Source organism: Kryptolebias marmoratus, linkage group LG5 (assembly GCF_001649575.2).
Source record: "Kryptolebias marmoratus isolate JLee-2015 linkage group LG5, ASM164957v2, whole genome shotgun sequence".
NCBI lineage: Eukaryota > Metazoa > Chordata > Actinopteri > Cyprinodontiformes > Rivulidae > Kryptolebias > Kryptolebias marmoratus.
The window spans coordinates 8,500,366-8,518,650 of NC_051434.1; the positions used below are offsets into that span (position 1 = coordinate 8,500,366).

Consider the following 18,285-nt stretch of genomic DNA (forward strand, 5'->3'; position numbering starts at 1 on the left):
ACCAAAACCTTCTCCCTCATTTAATTTAGAATTCTGCCGCCGTGAAATCATTTCCAAGCTGTACCCAGTCCCTCCTAAGCTGCACTCCTGCCCAGTTTTCTCAGAAAGGCCAGACTTCCAGGTCTCAGGCGAAGCACAACATAACATGGTGCAGTTGTAGTGGTTTTCTGTGATTACCCCTCCGCTCCAAATAGGCTCAGCTTCACAGTCTAATCTGTTTTGTCTTAATGGGTCACATGCACGCTTTTTGTTAATATTTTTTCAGCTGCTTTCTTTTACTGACAGACAACTTAAAACTACAAGTTCTATTACATCGACTGCTTTTTTTCCCCCCTACCTTCCTGGAAGAAATAATTTGAAGAAACAATTTCTGTAAATGACGGACTGCTGAGGGTTGCCATGTACAGTTGGGTTTCCAGCAGGAATCCATTATGAGTAGAAGCATACAAACTGCGTAGCTTTTTAATGTTGTATTTTTCTGTAAAAAAAAAAAAAGTTCATGTTTCTTGCATCTGCAATGTGATTTGTTTGTTTTGTTCAGTTGGATATGAATTTAACATCAAAATTTTGCCAAAAGCAAAAAGGAATAGCTGCAACCTTAGATTTTGGATTTGGTCTTTATAATAACTACGAGCATTTCAAGTCAAAGTACCATTTGAATTTGCTAGTAATTGTTAGATTATTAGTAAAACAGTCCTTTCCTCATGTGTGCATGTACATAGAAAAAGACAGGAAGGAATTGGAGGTGCACACTTCTAACAGTGTGGGTATTTGGCTTTTCGCTCATACAGTACAAATTAAAAACTTAAAGTGTCAGCACAGCAACACACTGTTATGTTGTTGCTGAATGTGCTGAGCAGAACTAAGCTATTATAATGTGATTCTGAAGACACAAGTTCCCTATCTGAGAAAGCAGTTTTGATATGAACAATATTTTTCACTTCTGTCTTAACAAGGGCTAAGGTTAGCAACGTGTGTTTTATGGATTATTGCCTTTTTCATATTTGTTTTAAAAACTTTGCGTATCCATGTGGTTTGGATGTAAATTGTTGTGAAGTTAGTTTACTCACCACCGTAGCCCTATTGTTGAAAACACTTTTCGATAGAATGTAGTTTAAGGGGATACACACTTAGCATGTGCTAATTCTGCTGGTTGGGTGGGTTTGTTGAGGCAGTAAGGGTGGAACTCACCTGTGGCCGTAGTTTTCACTTTGCTTCTTCCATCGAGACTGACTCATTTAGTTTCCTTTTTTTTTTTTTAGTTGAACATTGTATTAAATCTGCCTCGGATAGCACTGTGATGTTTGAGAAACAACTTGGCACATTACTGCCCCCTTGTGGTAGTGTTATTAACAAGTTATTTCTGTGTGCGAATAGAAAAAAAATAAGTTATTAACAAGTTATTTCTGTGTGCGAATAGAAAAAAAATAAGACGCAATTATTCAAATTTGTTTGCGTTAACAACTGGATACTTAAAGATCATTGCTAATCCCTAAAGATGGTCTGTGTTTCTTTTAGGTTGAAAAACACAAGTTATCATTTTTGGACAAAAGGGTGGAGCTCTAACAGTGGTTTCTAATTTGTCAAAAATACAGCCCTTAGCACATCTTTGTGCTGTAACATCTTTTTCATTTTAGATTACTCCACCACACTAAACAAAAAGTTAACACAGCAAATGACAACTTGACTTACCTGGGAGGGAAAAAAAATGCTTTGAAAGGAAAGATTTAAATAGGACTAGGCATTCAAAGTTTGTCTTCTTTTCTAAGGTAATTCTACAATAGCTTGATATTTATCAAAAACAATTGTATCCATCTTGTTATCTGGTATGTTCTCTTTTGCTGAAGGAAATTCGAAAAACCTCAACACTTGATGCATAGTTAGACCCTTCCAGGCCAAATCTCTATTACCTCTCTTCTTCACATGTCCACACACAGTCACTCATTGTCAGAGCCTTTCTTTGTACATTCAAATCTCAGGACCACATGTGTGAAAATTTAATTGTGTGACTTCAGACGGCCTCCAGCTTCACTCTGGACTGTAGAATTTGAAAGCCGCAGCCATTATTTTGCAGGTTGTTTGAGGAATAAGCAGCTCGAAGCCTGACCCGATGCCTGTTCCATCTCCAGTCTTGAACAAATTAGGCCCAAAGTGTGATGGAAATGAATAGGATATATGTAGTTTTTTATGGTTTAACAATAACTTTGAAGTGAGGTGTAGTGTATGAAATGCCCCCTTCCAGTTCGAATAAACTTCTCAGACATTAGAAGAGCTTTTAAAGTAGAAGATAGTGACGTTTTAGAGCGATGCTTGTTATTGTTTGGAGCTTTTTTTGTTTGCCCTTCTTGTGCACTCTTTTCCTTTGCACTTATTTATTTCAACCCATTACCAAAATCAAACAGCCATTTAAGAGAAGAAAATGTATTTGTTATTTCAGTCTGAAAACTCTTCTCTTACGTTTGTCTGTTTTTCTTTTACACCGTACTCAAAGATAATGATTTGACTCTATTTTAATCAAAATCCTTCCTCTCTTTGTTGCATTCTGACTGGTCCCTTCCCCCTACCCCCACAAAAAACATCTGTCAGAAGATACAGTAGATGCAGAGAAAAGCAAAAAGATGTGACGCCACAAGAAGAAAACGATGAGAATTGGGACAAAGACGGAGGAAAACCATGAACACAAGGAATGACACAAATTAGGAAACATTAGGAAAAAGCTAGACCATGCCTGGAGCATTATTTCTTCATATGTTGCTCATTAATCCTTAGTTTATGAAAGAAGGAGAGACTAACTACTGCGGTCCCACGGGGAGGGGAAGAGCAGCAATATCAGGAGGCAGAGGGAGCGTGTGGATGTGCTGAGAGTCTGTATCAGACCCATCCATTATTGCGACTCAATAATATGCATTTAGGAGAATTAGCTTGGAGTCATTGGGTGAAGTGGTAGAGATGTGCAGGTAATCTGCTTTTCTTCATTAGTGACATCTAACATTGTCTGAATGAGAAAACCCTGCTTTGATTTTGAAGAGGCTACGTGAATTTTAATGCTGAGCTGGTTTCGCTTCATGATCCTGCACGTGTTGTGCGGTTGAGTTGGAGTTAAATGTGTCTGATAACAGAGTTAAAGCTACACACGCTGAATAGGCCTTTTTAAATGGATAACAAATGGCCGTGTTATGTTGGGAGAAGTCATTTAATTAGCTCACTGGAAAATGGTGCTTCGTAAGGTTCAGTTTTCTTCACATAGCATTTTCTGCTCAAAAAAACCCCCCACATTTTATTTTATTTTCATTTTAGTAAAAGCTCTTGGTGACTTTAAATGAGAGTAAACAGGTAAAGCAGCTGTTTGCTTCATCAGGCTGGGTTGAGGGGACAGAAAAGACAAGACAAGCAAACAATAAAACCTGAGTCAGAAACATGCAGCACCAAAGCCTGACCGAAAAGAACCGGCAAAGAAAAAAGCCCAAACTATAGGAGAGAGACATTTAACTAGATGTTGTGGTGACATACATATTCACTGAGAGAGGCGAGGAACGCTGTTCACCACATTATAGGATGTCTCTGCCTAACAAGGGAGGGTCAGATGACTGAGCTCGAAATGAACATTTCTTTTAAGAAGCGAAGCTTTCAGCCGAAGGGTCCCAGCTCCTTTTTGTTTGCGTGTGCAAGTTGTTGGGACGCTTATATTTGTTCTGTTTCTGGGTCAGATCCACTGCAGCCTTCAGCTCAGGTCTGCTGTTTATATGTGGCAATACTGTGCTGATTTGTCAACTGTCTGCTTTAAAAGAAAAGAAGAAAAGTTTTGTGCGATTTCTCACCAGGAATTGAACTCACTTTTTGCGTCCTTGTGGTCCCTGTGTGATAAACTCAGTAAATCTGGATAACAGCAAATCTCCCTCGAGCAGTATTTTTTGTTCCCCCTCTGCTCCAATTTGACTTGCAAAAACTTGTTTTTATTACCACCTTTTCAGCCAGGGTCTATTGTCACATGGGACGTGGCGCACCCAGACAAACTGATACAGATGATCAGATTCTATCTCACACAAACCTCACAGTTCAGGAGATTGTCGAGCGAATGAAGAAACATGAACAACATCCGACGTTTAAAATAGAATCTGTGCCTCCTAAACCCAAACTGGAAGCTGGCAGTTGGCAGCTTCCTTAAAACTGACAATTAATTAGTAAAATGTAAGTTTTTTTCAATTTTTTTAAATTTACAATCATTATTTATTACTTTTGTGACTATTTGTACTGTAAAACGAGTAATATGGAGTGCTAAAAAGTAATATTTTAAATGTTTTTTGGATATTTTATGGTCTTTGATTAATTTACTTTACTTTTAAGAGTGAAATCGCATTGTAAAACACAGTAAGTTGAATCTATTTTAGCAGCCGTTCTGTGTAAGTAAATAAATGGTGTGAAAGAAGCCCAACATAATAAAACTCTTAAATTTTGAAGTTTGAAGTTTGATTGTGATACTGTGTTGTTCCACACTACGTCACATGTACAAAAAAAGGGGGAAAAAAACATCATAGTAAAATGAGTTTCTTCACTAAGGTTCTCTTATTGACACTGTTTGCAGTTCTGCACTGATCTCTACCATTCTCCTGTTGCTGGATCTTTGTGCAGCTGTCCTGAGACGATTATCGGCAATTTCAGATAAAAGCCTCCCCAAGTGTTGGATCTAATTGCCTCTGATGGAAATGATTAACTGTCACATTTGTCTTCAGTGTGGTATTGAGGCTATTGTGGTGTAAAGGGTCTAATTGTAGCTAGTAGCAGAAGTTGTTATGCCGCATTTTGTAATTGTAGTTGATAGTAATGGTTCCAGCTTGTGTACACAGCCTGAAGCGGAGAAAAGCCGGACTTTGACATCGAGAAACGCAGATGCAGGCACCCCAAAAAGGCACCGTGCCACTTCTTTTTGCTCCCATACAGCCGCACCCTAAGTATATAAAAAAAAGAAAACATTTAAAAAAAGTGCAGCTGCTGTAAATAAATATTGTATAGCACTAATATTATTACCAGTTTCCTGTTGTATTGATTTCACGCTCCACTGAAATCATTCATAAATGTAATTATTGCCGTCATTATTGCTCTTACGAACTTTCGGAGACGTGGCTGCGCTCGCACACGAGGCAGATGGAAACACAGCTCGGTCAGTCAGAGCCTCTAAGGTCGGGATTTTAGCCTCGCTGCTTCACCGCAGCGATCTGTAGTTTTCCACTGTGTGTGTGTGTGTGTGTGTGTGTGTGTGTGTGTGTGTGTAAGTGAATGATGATTTCTGACTGGGTGTGGTGAACATCAGATGAGATTTTCCTCTGCTGCCTGCACTCACTCCCTGTGTCACCCACACACACACACACACACGCACACATGCACACAAAGTGAATGCCAGGGCTGGTCTAGGCGTGGGCCCTTGCAGACATAAATTGCTTTATTTTAATAGTTGTATGGAAGGGAAGAAAGCGGGAGAGAAAACTGTAAAATACTACAAAGGAACTTTTTTTGGTTGGTTGTCCTTTTTAATCCGTTCGTGATCGGAAAACTCTCTTTCCACTCCATTCCCCGAGCTTCTTTTTGGAAGACGTGTTCGTATGATTGTCTCTTCCAGGTTGCTATCAGTAAATAACAGTAAGCATTTGTCTCTCGTATCGCCGCACACACGCCATCTCTCCTCCAGATGGATCATCAAATATGCATTACTCACTCAAAGACACGCATTTGCCATTCTCCCCCCTCTCACATTGCATTGATCTAAAAGCGATCGGTTTTGGCGTCTATCGGGCGTCTGTTGGAGAGCGTTTACGACCAAACACGCGGATACAAATGCAGCGAAGGGGTCAATGAGTTCACTTTGTTTGCAGGCGACGTGAACGACCACAAATAAACACGCAAGCGCTCGCAAAAAACGCGCACGCAGGATCTCTGTCACGACTGTTGTGAGCAGCGCGACCACAATTGTTCTCTTCTTGAACAAAAGGAAGATTATGATTTAACATAAAACACATGGGAGGCTGTTTGATGGCATTTTAAAATGATTATAAGGAAAGGGGCGGAGAGGGGAGAGCCAGCCAGGGAGGGCAAGAACAAACAGAAAAGTATTATTGGTGAAATTGCTCAAACTATTGTAGCAATTAATCTTGCATCTCAAGGGGGAATTGAGAATAAAGTGATGGGCAAACATGAGCAAAGAAACAGCTCTGGTATGTGTTTGATAGCAACCCCCCCCCCCTTCTATAACTAAACAGGCGAAGAAAAGACGGGAATAAAAAAAAAAGGTGAAGCGATACGAAGAGAATAAGCACCTAATGAAAGTGAAATGGGGTATAAAATGAGAAAGAAAAGCAGACAGAATGAGAGAAAAACAAAGGGCGGAAACAAAAAAGGACTCGAGGTGATGCAGGAAGAGCAAGAGAGATGGGAAAGGAAGAGTTTGCGAGCCCCGAAAATGAACGAAAAGCAACCGGAAAGACATGCGGGGAAGAGAAATTCGGAGCGCTGAAGGGGATGAATTGCCGTCTACAGCCTCGCTCATCCATCTTTCTGATACGGGGTGTTTGGCTTGATGTGGTTGTGTGTTGGCCTCCCTGCTTCTGTCTCCCTCCCATGTCTCTCTCTCTCTCTCTCTGAGCGCCTCACCCTCCAAGCCCTCGCCGTCTCAGTTCTCTGATATGGTTTTTTCGTTTTGATGTGGTCGTGTGCTGGAGATTCTCACGGATGGTTTCCATAACGATTAAACAAAAAAATCTCACAACATGTATGTGTATGAGATTCTTCTTCACACACACACACACACACACACTCCTGGAAAATCTCTCACAGCTGACATGTTTCTCATTTGTTGTCTTTTTTTTCCCTCTTTGAAGGGGTTTGCGGTTGAGGATCATCACAGATTTTAGCTTTCATAGAAGTTCATAAATTAAAATGATCTGTATGAACATTGTACATAAAACAAAATGTTTATCTTTTTAGTGTCTTGACTTGGGAGCTTTTTGCTCCTTTAATCATCCACTTTCCTTGTTTAACTCTATAGATCAACTGAACCCCTAATAGTGTGTCTTGTTTTGCTTTTAGAGATGGTGAGGAAGAAGAATCCCCCTATCCGGAGTGTTGGAGGTGAAGAGGAGGAGGAAGAAGAGGAAAAGAAGCCAACAGGAGAAGAAGAAGAGGAAGGAGAGGAGGAGGAGAGAGTGGGAGCCGAGGCCGATCGAATAAACCGACCCTCTGAACCGGAATCCTCTGAACGGCTCCGAGGAGATGAGGAGAAGGAGGAGGAGGAGGCAGAGAGCGAGTGCATCTCCTCGTTCGCCTCCCCGTCCTCTGATTGCTACAGTGCTGAGGAGCGAGTGGGGAGGACAGGAGGGGCGAGGGCGAAACAAGTAGGCGCGACGTCGGCCGAGAGGCTTGGGAGCCCGTCGGAGCCTGATGACGGAGAGGAGGGAGAGAGGAGCCACAGAGACCGAGGGGAGGCAGATCGCCTCACCCCTCCTCTCGCCTTGACCCCCCACCTTCTTCCCCGACAGGAAGGAAGGGAGGGGTCGGCAAACGACACCCCTCCGCTATCATCCAGCCCCTCTCCGAAGCTCCAGGACTTCAAGTGCAATGTGTGTGGTTACGGTTACTACGGCAACGACCCTGCTGACCTGGTGAAGCACTTTAGGAAGTATCACCTGGGTCTGCATAACCGCACACGGCAGGATGCGGCGCTTGACACACAGATCCTGGCCCTCCATAACATGGCCCCCCAACACACAAACTCAGGTAACTCCTTGTAACGTGTGCCTTTGGCCTTTTTCGGTCCTTTAACCATTATAAACCAATGATAGTTTTATGAGCTTTTATTTTTTAGAGCCTAAAGGAGAGCGTTTCATAATCTCTCTTTGAACTTATTGGGAAACAAACAACACACAAACAGTCCCATCAGCAGGTTTAATTTAAACCCAGAGCCTTCCTACTGTGAGGCGACAGTGATAACAGGTTCATGAAGTCAGAGAGGCTGATCAAACTTTGAGCCACATGCTGGTAAAGTTGTGAAGACTGGAGACCAGGGATGGGTTGGGATTTTTGAATTTTCGAAGGTTAGTTAAAATGTGTGAATTTAAAAGAAATAATGCGACCGTCACAGTGTTCTTTTACATCGGCACCAGGTAGCGACACGCCAAATAGTTTTTTTGAAGGTGCTTTTCCAGTCAGTGTGCTGTTTTTTTTCTTTACTTAACACTTACCGTCCACCCTCCTCTATAAAATGACTACATAACTAAAGGAAAGAAAAACAACTGAGAGCCTTCCAGCATCTGTTTGCCTTTGTAGTTTTATTTTGAAAGAGATATAAAGTGGAAACTATAGTCACAGGTGAGCTGAACTGTCAAATTTGAAGAGTGATTTTGATTAAAATGCCCATCCCGAGTAGAGACCTGAAGAAGAACAGGAAATAACTGTCAAACATTCTAACTCTGTCTGTTTTCATTGTAACATGGATCTTTTTTAATAAGAAAAACTAAACTGCTCACATATTTATAGTTTTTATAGCCCACAAAAGGCTTTTACACTGTGTTTCTTCTCATTTCACTTGCAAGAAAACTCATGAGGCAATTCGCTATTACATATTTACCCTGATCATACAGGCAGTATGCCAGTTTGCTTTGCGTTACTTGAAACAGTGATTTATGGATTGCTGATCTGAGAGTTTTCCTTCCAACCAGATGTCGCTTGTGCTCAACTTGTTTTGCTTCAAGCATTTTGACCCTTCTTGATGCGTTTCCGCCAGTCTAACCCCTTTCTGCGTTTCTGATGCCAGACATACAGACGGGACAGGGGCAGAGGAGTCAAACCAAAGACCTGGGGAAGACGAGAGCCGATACACAGAATCAGCAGCAAAGGACAATTATGATGAACGGCACATACGACGTACAGGTAAGGTCTTTAAACCTGTGTTTGTGCTCATGTTATTCACCCATCTATATGTACTTATAGGAAGCTACAATAGAGTAAGCTGTAAGCTGCTTAAAAAAGAAATGCCATAGTCATATTAGTAGCAAGTTTTGAAAAGTAGGACAAACAACTGCTGAGTCGTAGCAGTTTTGGTACCTCCTTAGATCTACAAAAGGCCTGCTCTGATGATCCAAATAAAGCAAAGTAAAGTTCAGTTTAACACTCATAAAGATCATCAATCCCATAAAAATAGCCCACATTTGCTGTCCCTTTATTTAGTATGTCTGAGAGGAACATATATTCAGAATTGGTGAAGGTCATTCAGACCTTATCTTTTAAAAAAAAAGTGCTAATTGAAGTTAATGGTGAAATTACGCAAGCAGGCAAACAAGCAATAAATGAGTAAAGGAAAGGCAAACATGCATACACAAGAAATCCCCTCAAATACATGTAATGTATAGTCAGAAGAAAAATCTTAGCTCCTCTGGGGGAATTTTTCGTATTTAAGAACTTGTAAGTATAAGATTCACGTTTTACCCAGATTGTAAGTCCAAGGTTATAACACAGGTTTTATACACAACCATTTTTCTTCTTTTTTTTTAACTATATAAGTCATATGGAGTCAAAGTATTTGTTTTAAAGTATGTTTGCATCTGGTTATTATCAAAACTGACATTCAGGCTTGGATTGATTTAGTTAACAGCTCAATTTCACTGTAAATTTGGGACGTTCAGCTCGTACCTGAAGACCGTAATTTACGAGCGAGAGCAAGCTGCAGCTGATTTGTTACATCGAGAGTGCGCTATTTGAACAGTGAGCATTGTTCTGCGAGTTATAAAATTTAATAGACTGACAGATGGATTGAAACAGAGAAGCAGACAAGCAGGGCACCTGGCAGACAGGCTTCACATACGAAGCACATGTATGAGCACGCGGCATGCTTCCCAAACCCCTCACGCAGACGCATGCGTTATTTGGAGGGTGTTTTTTTTTTTTTTAAATATTTAAACGCATGCTTTGCTAATTTCTCAGAAAACGTTGCACAATGACGGAAATGTTACAAATTTATCCACAACTTTTAAATACAGCAACATTGGCGTGCTTAAAAAAGTTGCACGCAGTTTAAAGTTGCAGTCTGGGTGTCAATCACTGGTAGGTTAAACATGTTGATTTTTTGTTGTATTCAGCTGTGTTTAAAATCAAGGGGTCCTAATCAGTGAAATCAACAGCTGTAGACTTGGTCAGGAAAAAAAAACACATTACTTCCACTCAACATTGATTTGCTGTTTCGACTAATAATAGCATCAAACAAAAACTTCTAAAACATTTGCCGTAAAAAGAGAAGTTTTTTTTTTTTAGACGCTGTTACTTCTGTCGACTTCTGATGGATACCTTCAACAGTCTGAATCAGCTTTAGCAGATGATGTATATGAACTTCCAGTTCTTAGATTTAGAATGTGAAAATAAGTTTTTACACATTCCTATTGCTTGCTTCTAAGATGAATTAAAAAAAATATATTTCACAGTTAATACTTTGGTTTATGTTACACTCTAGCTAGAGTTCTTTGCCCTATTATTAAGATATTTGTTCTGTGTTAGTCCACATATTTTTGTAGAATCTGAGTTAGACAGATTGATCTCGGTTGATTAATTAGACAAAGTATTGGCATTAAAAAAGAAAACATCAGCATTGTACTGTAGCAGTTAACATGCAGGCACATCTGCTGGCAGCACAGTGTTGTAATCACGTCTTTGAGCCAATCAGTGCTTCCTGTTCTCGGTTTGACACAACACCGGCAGGCCCCAAAGGATGTTCACCAGAATAGGAGGCTGAACTTTGAAGGAGCAGTATTGTATCTACCAGGAGAAATGTTAAAAAATGTAATTTATGAACAATTTGGACAGGTGCTTAAAAGGTTTTAATCTTGATGCTCTTCCTACTTTAGACTATCACACCCTGATGTCAGTGTTTGACCAAATTTTGTTCCCCTTTTTCAAAATATAGAAGATTGTATTGTGTTTGAATAATGAATGGTTATAATTATGAGACAAAAAAACCATCTGTTTTGATTTTAGCAATGCTCTATTAAAAAACATCTTGGTTGACCTATAAATCAAAGGTTGTCAAGTCAAATTTATTTATATCACACTTTTCAGCAACAAGGCGGTTCAAAGTGCTTGTCAAGAGCTAAATACAAACTCAAAGTTTTTTTTTTTTTTAAGTCGGCACTTTGTTTTTAGCTCAAGACTGTTAGCTAACCACCTGTGGATTTATTTCTCAGGTATATTTTCAGTTCTTAAAGTACATTAAATAGCTTCTTTATTCAACTTTAATAATGTCCTCAATTGCTTTTTTGTGCATTCGGACAACTCCAGGTTTGAAAACATCTGGGTTGAGTGAGCGTAGGAGCTTTGAGTCTTTGTGAACACAAATCTTCAGGTTCTGTATGAGAAGTTGAAATAGGATGATTTAATAGACACGGGGAGTAGTCCTGGAGTTACTTTTGGTTTAAAGCAGCCGGCTGCTTTAAAAAAAAAAAACAAACTGCGCATGTACACAGTAGTTAAAAGCATATATGCAGACACACAGACAGAGAGTTTGAAACAGGAAAATCCAGTGAGCTTAAATTGTCATTATGAAAAAAAAAAAGTGAAAGTGTATATTTTTGAAAAAAAAACAAAATGAAATGAAAGGGATCTCTATTCTCGCCATCTCTCACTCAATTTTTCTTTCTCCTGCCCACGTTTGGAAAATTCCATGTTGTAATTTGCTAAGACACAAATCCCTGTCAACCAATGAGATCCTTCAAAAAAATCAGCCTGAAGAGTGACGGGGAAAAAAAAAGAAATGAGTAAGAGACAGATAGAGAAGGAGGAGGAAACAAAAGAAGGTACTGAAAGACGCAGACAGGGAAGCTGGAGTTCTAATCGACTGTTAGGGAGTCTAATGAAACAGCTGTCAGACATATTTAAGGCTTTTTATTCTCCTCTCCGATTACGCTCGTCTTCGTCTCCTCCTCACTTTTTCAGTTTTGACTTTTATTTTGCTCACTTTTCTGACGTTACTTTATCTGTTTTTCTCTAACTGCTCAATTTGCTTTTCATCCATCTCTCGTGTCTTTCTTCTCCCCACTTCTGCACGTTTTCCTCGACTTGTCCTGTTTGCCCTTTGTCGTTTTTATCATGTTCTCTTTTTTTTGTCTTTGTCAGTTCTGCTCAGAGAAACAAATTGAGTTTGGGTCTTTACTAACTGGCTGCAGGGTGAAGTGGGCTGTGAGATCACACGTGATTTCAGTTTTGTCCCACAGTCTCTCTCTTTTATGTAAATGTTTTCTAAAATCGTTTTTTCACAATTTTGTGTTGATTAACTTAAAAAAACAACAACATTCTACTTTAAAATGCCTCAATCTCAATCAGTTTCTCTCCAAAAATGTTTGTTATGAGCAGAAATTTGAAGGAAAACTCACAAATGTCATTGTTGTCTCCATGCAGAAATTAAAAATTTTTTTTTGTTATTTCAACAAAAGAAATGGAGACCAATAGACAGCTGGTCTGGGGTTCAGCATATTAATAATTTTTAATGTTTTTCTGGCATAAACCACCAGATAAGGCTGCTTCCTAACTCATTTTTGGAAATGTATGTGAATTATTTTAAAAAACTGATGTGAACTGCCTTTCTGTCCCTCACCAGGTGACGTTGGGTGGCACGCTAATAGGAATCGGCCGAAAAACCTCTGATTGCCAAGGGAACACTAAGTACTTCCGCTGCAAGTTCTGTAACTTTACATACATGGGCAGTAATTCCTTGGAACTTGAACAGCATTTCTTGTCCTCACATCCCAACAAAGTCAAAAGTCCACCAACCACCCCGCTGATGGTTGCCAATGACAACCAGTTAAAGGGGAGGAGTCAAATCTCAGACGGGGCCGAGGGAGTGGCGATACGAGCCGAGGACGACTCTTTGGTCGGGTACTTTATCCCAGTCAGGGGATGTTCGGACTCTTCGGGCTGGGCGGGGGAGGCCGGTCGAGGAGCCGCGGGGGCGTGTTATTGGTGTAAATTCTGTAGCTGGAGTTGTGAGTGGTCAGGGGGTTCGGCGAAGCTTTTAGAGCACTATGAACAAAGACACAGGGTGAGCGCAGGGGGCGCTGCGAGCCCCAACAACTTGACTCTTGCCGGAATGGACAGAGAGAGGGACAAAGGGGGAAGAAGAGACGGAGGCGATCACATGGCATCCAAAGGACGTAAAGATCAAATGTCAAGCCCGTTCACCACCAGCCAAGGTAAAGAAAAGGGGGAAAGTACGGCAACATGTGGTAGCAAGCTTGAAGTCACTTTGCTCGTTGTTTCATAAAACCTTCCTGTCATCTGCTCCCAGGAGACTCGAACAGCAGTGACTCCGAAGCAGTCGTGACCAGTTATAACTGTCAGCTGTGTGACTTCCGTTACTCGATGGCGCACAGTGCGGACGTGATCATCGTGGCTCCGTTGCTGCTGCACTACCAGCACAACCACTCCATCCACCGCTGCTGCATTCAGCACTGTGCGTACTGTCCTCAGGGCCTCTGCCAGCCACAGAAACACCTGGGGGAGGTAAGATAAATAAACTAATACGTTATTTGTTGTTGTTGTTTTCTCTGCAATTAGTTGGGACGTAAAGATACGATGTATATATGACCAAGTGAGAGTTAATTGTTGCAGTTTCTCGCCTTGTTAAAATTCCCTTGCTTCTCCCAATCTACCCACACACACTCCCTGGCCTCCTATCTGCCAGCTGCCAAACAATGCCGTCTCAGCTGCTAAAAATGCAAAAAGGATTATTAATATTTGAGGGTTTTATTAATAATTCCCATTAATTTTGATTGCTGACTTCCAACGTTTTTGATGTGCTTCAAATTAATGATATAGGAACCGTATTTCCACTGCTAACTACAGCATCCAAACATTGAGGCAGCTGTTTCACTAAACTCACGTCTAATTTGTCTCGGTAGGTGTCCCACCCTTTCGCTTGTCGGAGGTCTACCTGTCCTAAATGCTGTTCAAAGTTTCCTCAGCTCACTAAACAGCAGGATGCCATCAGTTCCAAACCCGCCACCTCCACCTCCCCGAGTGCGACCCCTCCTAACCCAAGAGGTGACCCCGGTGTGATTTCTGGTTCAACCTTTCACCCCTCTAACCCAGCACATCCTGTTGTCACACAAGGTATTAAAGCACGGCTTGCTGTGCTGAAAATAAATAACATTTGCTGTTATTTTTTTTTTTAAACACGTCTACAATCAACAGGTTCTGCGTTTGAAAACTTGTTGGTCTAAATCGAAGGTCATAAAGTGGTTTGATCTAAAGTTTTCCTGCTTTTTTTTTTTAGGTGTCACCCATTTGTGCGACCAGTGTGCGTTTGCCACCACTGACATCGACATGTTGCTGCAACACTATGAAGGCTGTCACACCCTGATCAACCTAAAGGGGGCGCCCCCACAGGTCAAGTCTGAGGAGGAAGGTGGGGGAGACAAGGACGGAGGGAGAGGAGGGGTGGGAGAGAGGCAGTACTCGTGCACGAAGTGTAACTTTATCACAGAAGTGGAGGAAGACCTTTTTAGACACTACAGGTGAGCAGGAGATCTGATGAAGTTATTTTGTATTACGTTTTATTTTTTTAAATATAAATATAGAAAAGCTGAAGATGAAAGAAGGATGAATCGTTTGCTGAAGTAAAGAAGGGTAAGAAAAGAAGAACAAAGGAGGGATGAAATTAGAAAGACAGTCAGGAGTGGAAAAGCTGAATCAAAGGTGTTTTTTTTACAGTCCAGTCATGTCCTCGACAAAATCTCAGCTCTAAATCTTGGAGCTCAGATCAAATAAAAGTGAAATAAAGCCAGAAAGTTTCATAGTACCAGTGAAACCAATCAAAGCTAAACAGATTCCCAAAAAAACAACCAAATTTTGAATTTAATTATAGAGCTTCAGAACAAAAAACCATGGTGTAGTGGGGAGAATAAACTCACCAGCTGAAAGAGTCTCATCAATCTGTCGCAACTTTCACATCATATTTACTGAGATATGGACCATGGGCTTTTGTTACAGCTGAAAATTTGCATTATACAATTGTAATGCACTTCAATGCGATGTTATTATGTGAACAAACACAAGTAAACGTGTATATACTGTCGATGGTTTCCAAAGTGTTTTTGAGGTGTTGCTATGTTGAGTTATTGACGTTCAGCTTAGTCATTTTGACATTATTAGTCATTTAGCTCAGTGGTTTCCAGAGTTGGGGTTGGGGCCCCACTCTGGGTTTTGAATGGCTAAAAAAATAATATAGTAGTTGACGAGGCTCTTTTTTGAAAGGAGTTATTAGCAATCTTTGTATATTTTAACCTCTCTGTGACATCACAATGAACTTTTGAAATATATCGACTCCACATCATGACTAAGACAAAGATATGCTGATTGGAAACTGCCTTCCTGATTCTTGTACCGAACTATACCAAACAACAGTGCTCCTTTTAATTAAAAAAAAGGAGATCCAGTTTTGTATCAGAGTTAGTTTTATCACAAATAAACTTGTTAAAGATGACAGCGCTCAAATTGTTAGATGTGTGAGTTTGACTTTTTCACTCGCGTACTTTTTACAAACGTCTATAAATCTTTAGACCTCTTTGCCCCACTGCAGATTCTGTTTACAGCAAAAATGAAAGAATATTTATATATTCCTCACTCCTGTACTGCATTTTCTGGGTGTATTGTCATTATTTGTGCACATATCCATCTGCGTGAGCTTTTCACAGACTGTTTTTTTTTAATTTAGTCTACATGGAGATCGGTAAACTATTTTTCTGCTCTCTGTGACACTTTTGGGTGCTTTATTGTGTATCCTGCTGTTGCATAATCCTCACACTGCAGTGCCACAACGATAAAAAGCCATTGGTGAGAAAAAAAATGAATGCAGCAGCCTTACTATTCAATGACATTTGAGTGAAAAAGAGAGCAAATCAAATTTCACTTAGACACGACTCATGTGGGAGAATAATGGCCTTGACGAGCAAACAGGAGGTGTTTTCAAACTACGGTGCTGTCAAAACATTTGTCAACCTATTTAAAAGTGAATTTCTGTCACTTATATCATGGTACAGAGCAACGTCTGCTGTTTTATTATTTTATGAAACACTAATACAGGTTAGGCAGGTTTGTGTTTCTCATTTGGTTAAATAACAACGAGTTGGCCATAGTGGGTCCACCGAAGTCTGGTGTACACAACAGATTTAAGTTTCTATTAAAGATGTTTGTTGATTTTGCTTGTTGGTCCACACAAGGCGTGCCAAAACAGTTTTTTTCTGAGCCAGGATAAACTCTGACATCTCAGTCCGGATGTGTAGCTGCTCATTCAGGGCCCGGCCAACAGGAAATGAAGGTGGTTTGTTGATGGTTGATTCAGTATTTAACATTCAGGGTCATTTACCTTCTTTACCATTTTTCAGTAATTCGCCGTGATTTAGTGGAACTCTGAGTCACTTTTTGGCCAAATGCTGCGTGTAACTCAAACCCGAGTGGTTCGAGGAAATCAAGTGGAGGTCTAATGCACTTTTGATTGATGCAGTTCCGGCCGTGGATTTTCCTCATACCGTGATCACTTTCAGTGTCAGACTACGGGAATGAGTTGCTTTTTACCTTTTTAATGAAAAAATAAATATGAACTGGCTCCTGACTTAAAAAAGTGAAACAATGTAGTTTTGTTTAGTACTGCTGTGCTGAAACTTGTTGTGGTAGTAGCTGAGCATTGTATTCAGCGTATACTTTTAGTGCAATCCATTGCACAGCATCTTTGTTTAAATCTGTTGCAGTTAGCCCTCTGAAACCACTGGATCGACTTTTATAAAACTCTCAAAGTAATTATTGGCTGTATGCCTATATTTAATTAACTGCTGGAGTCAACCTGATTCAAGATGGCTGGCACAGCTAATCAATCTTAGCCTACACAAAAATGACTTCACCTCAGTGAGATATTGCAATACCACATGAGACTGCGCATAACAGTATTTTTAAAGTTTGACCAAAATCTCTGTTACTCTGTCAAGTCTGAAAATAAGAAGATCTTAGTTTAAAACACCGTCTTAAAGTGTGGCAGGGTCTGTTTTTTTTTTTTTTTTGGTTGAAAATAAAAGTAAACATTCATTCTTTTTGTTTTCTCTGCAGGCGTGTCCACGCGTGTTGCCGTTGTCGACGCTGTGACTTCACGGCGCCCGATTCGTCGGCCCTTCTCGATCATTTCAATTCTGCCCACTGTCACGAGTCCTCTCCTGCGTTAGGCTCCTTGCCCACCTCACTGACACCTTCCCTAACTCTGTCAGCCAATGGCTGCTCAGCTCCCTCCACCTTAGCCATTAAAGAAGAGAGCAAAGGGGACTTTCGCCTCCTCTACTCCCTCGCACCACCTGAGGGACGCTTGGCAGAAGGAGGCAGGGAGGAGGCAGGCGGGGTGGTAAAAAGCGAGGGAGCCGAGGAGAAAGAAAGAGAGCGGGAGAAAGGCTGGGTTCTCGGGGAGACAAAAGGGCCAGGGGAGAGAGGAGGCGAGCAGGCCCACGGTTTACTCTGGGTGCCCAAGGAGCGAATGGGACCCGATCGAGGCGTGGAACGAGGAGCAGGAGGTGGCAGCCCTTCTCTCTTCCCTTCCCCACTCTCACTGTCTTTTGTTCCAGCCAATCACGAGGCCTCGCAGCAGAAAAGAGGCGTGGCTTCACCTAGCATGGTTTACCTGGGAGACACCAAGTCGTTTTTGGGAGATACCAAGTTGTTTTTGGGAGATGCCAAGCTGTATGGAGGAGGGAGAGCAGGAGGAACTGCCACAGGTGGAGCGGGAGGAGGGGAGAAGCAGAGCCAGATTCCCTCTCAACAGTTCGCAGGTGGAGGAGGAAGTGGGAGTGGAGGAACACAGGAAGGGAAGGGAGGAGCCACAAAAGAGGAGTCCCAATCCCTGCTGAGGGTGAGTAAAGTATGCATCTTTATTTTCCATTATTACATATTGATCTTTTTTTTGTGATGTCTCCCTCTTGTTTTCATATGTCTCATTTTCTCAGCATCACATTCTTAACTAAGACTCTCACAGTGAAGCCTCGTTTCTGTACAAGATGCTACCTGCTGGGAACATTAGCTGTCAAAATGCCTCCATTAATGCGCTTTCATCTTCAAGTAATCATTCCTCAGAATCAGATGTGAAGATTAAATTTCACATGGTGAACTTCTACAATAAAAATCGTATTCTTTCATCATATTTATAGGCTTTATACAAAAAAAAAAGAACATGTACAAGTGTTTCTGCCGTGTGTGAGTGTGCGTGACTCTGACATAATTTCTTTT

General features: G+C 40.9%; 1 protein-coding gene across 5 annotated transcripts in view; it reads left to right on the plus strand.

The window, feature by feature from the left end:
* Window positions 1–18,285, plus strand: part of trps1 (trichorhinophalangeal syndrome I) — a 104,727-nt gene that overhangs the window by 41,578 nt on the left and 44,864 nt on the right. For 4 of the 5 annotated variants that reach the window (XM_025007492.2, XM_025007498.2, XM_025007490.2 and 1 more), the window contains exons 3-9: window positions 7,078–7,764; window positions 8,801–8,916; window positions 12,626–13,217; window positions 13,313–13,527; window positions 13,926–14,136; window positions 14,300–14,540; window positions 17,125–17,920. In XM_025007492.2, the coding sequence (XP_024863260.1) occupies window positions 7,078–7,764; window positions 8,801–8,916; window positions 12,626–13,217; window positions 13,313–13,527; window positions 13,926–14,136; window positions 14,300–14,540; window positions 17,125–17,920 (2,858 nt within the window). The remainder of the gene's footprint in view (window positions 1–7,077; window positions 7,765–8,800; window positions 8,917–12,625; window positions 13,218–13,312; window positions 13,528–13,925; window positions 14,137–14,299; window positions 14,541–17,124; window positions 17,921–18,285) is intronic. The other variant, XM_017425098.2, reaches the window with a different exon arrangement.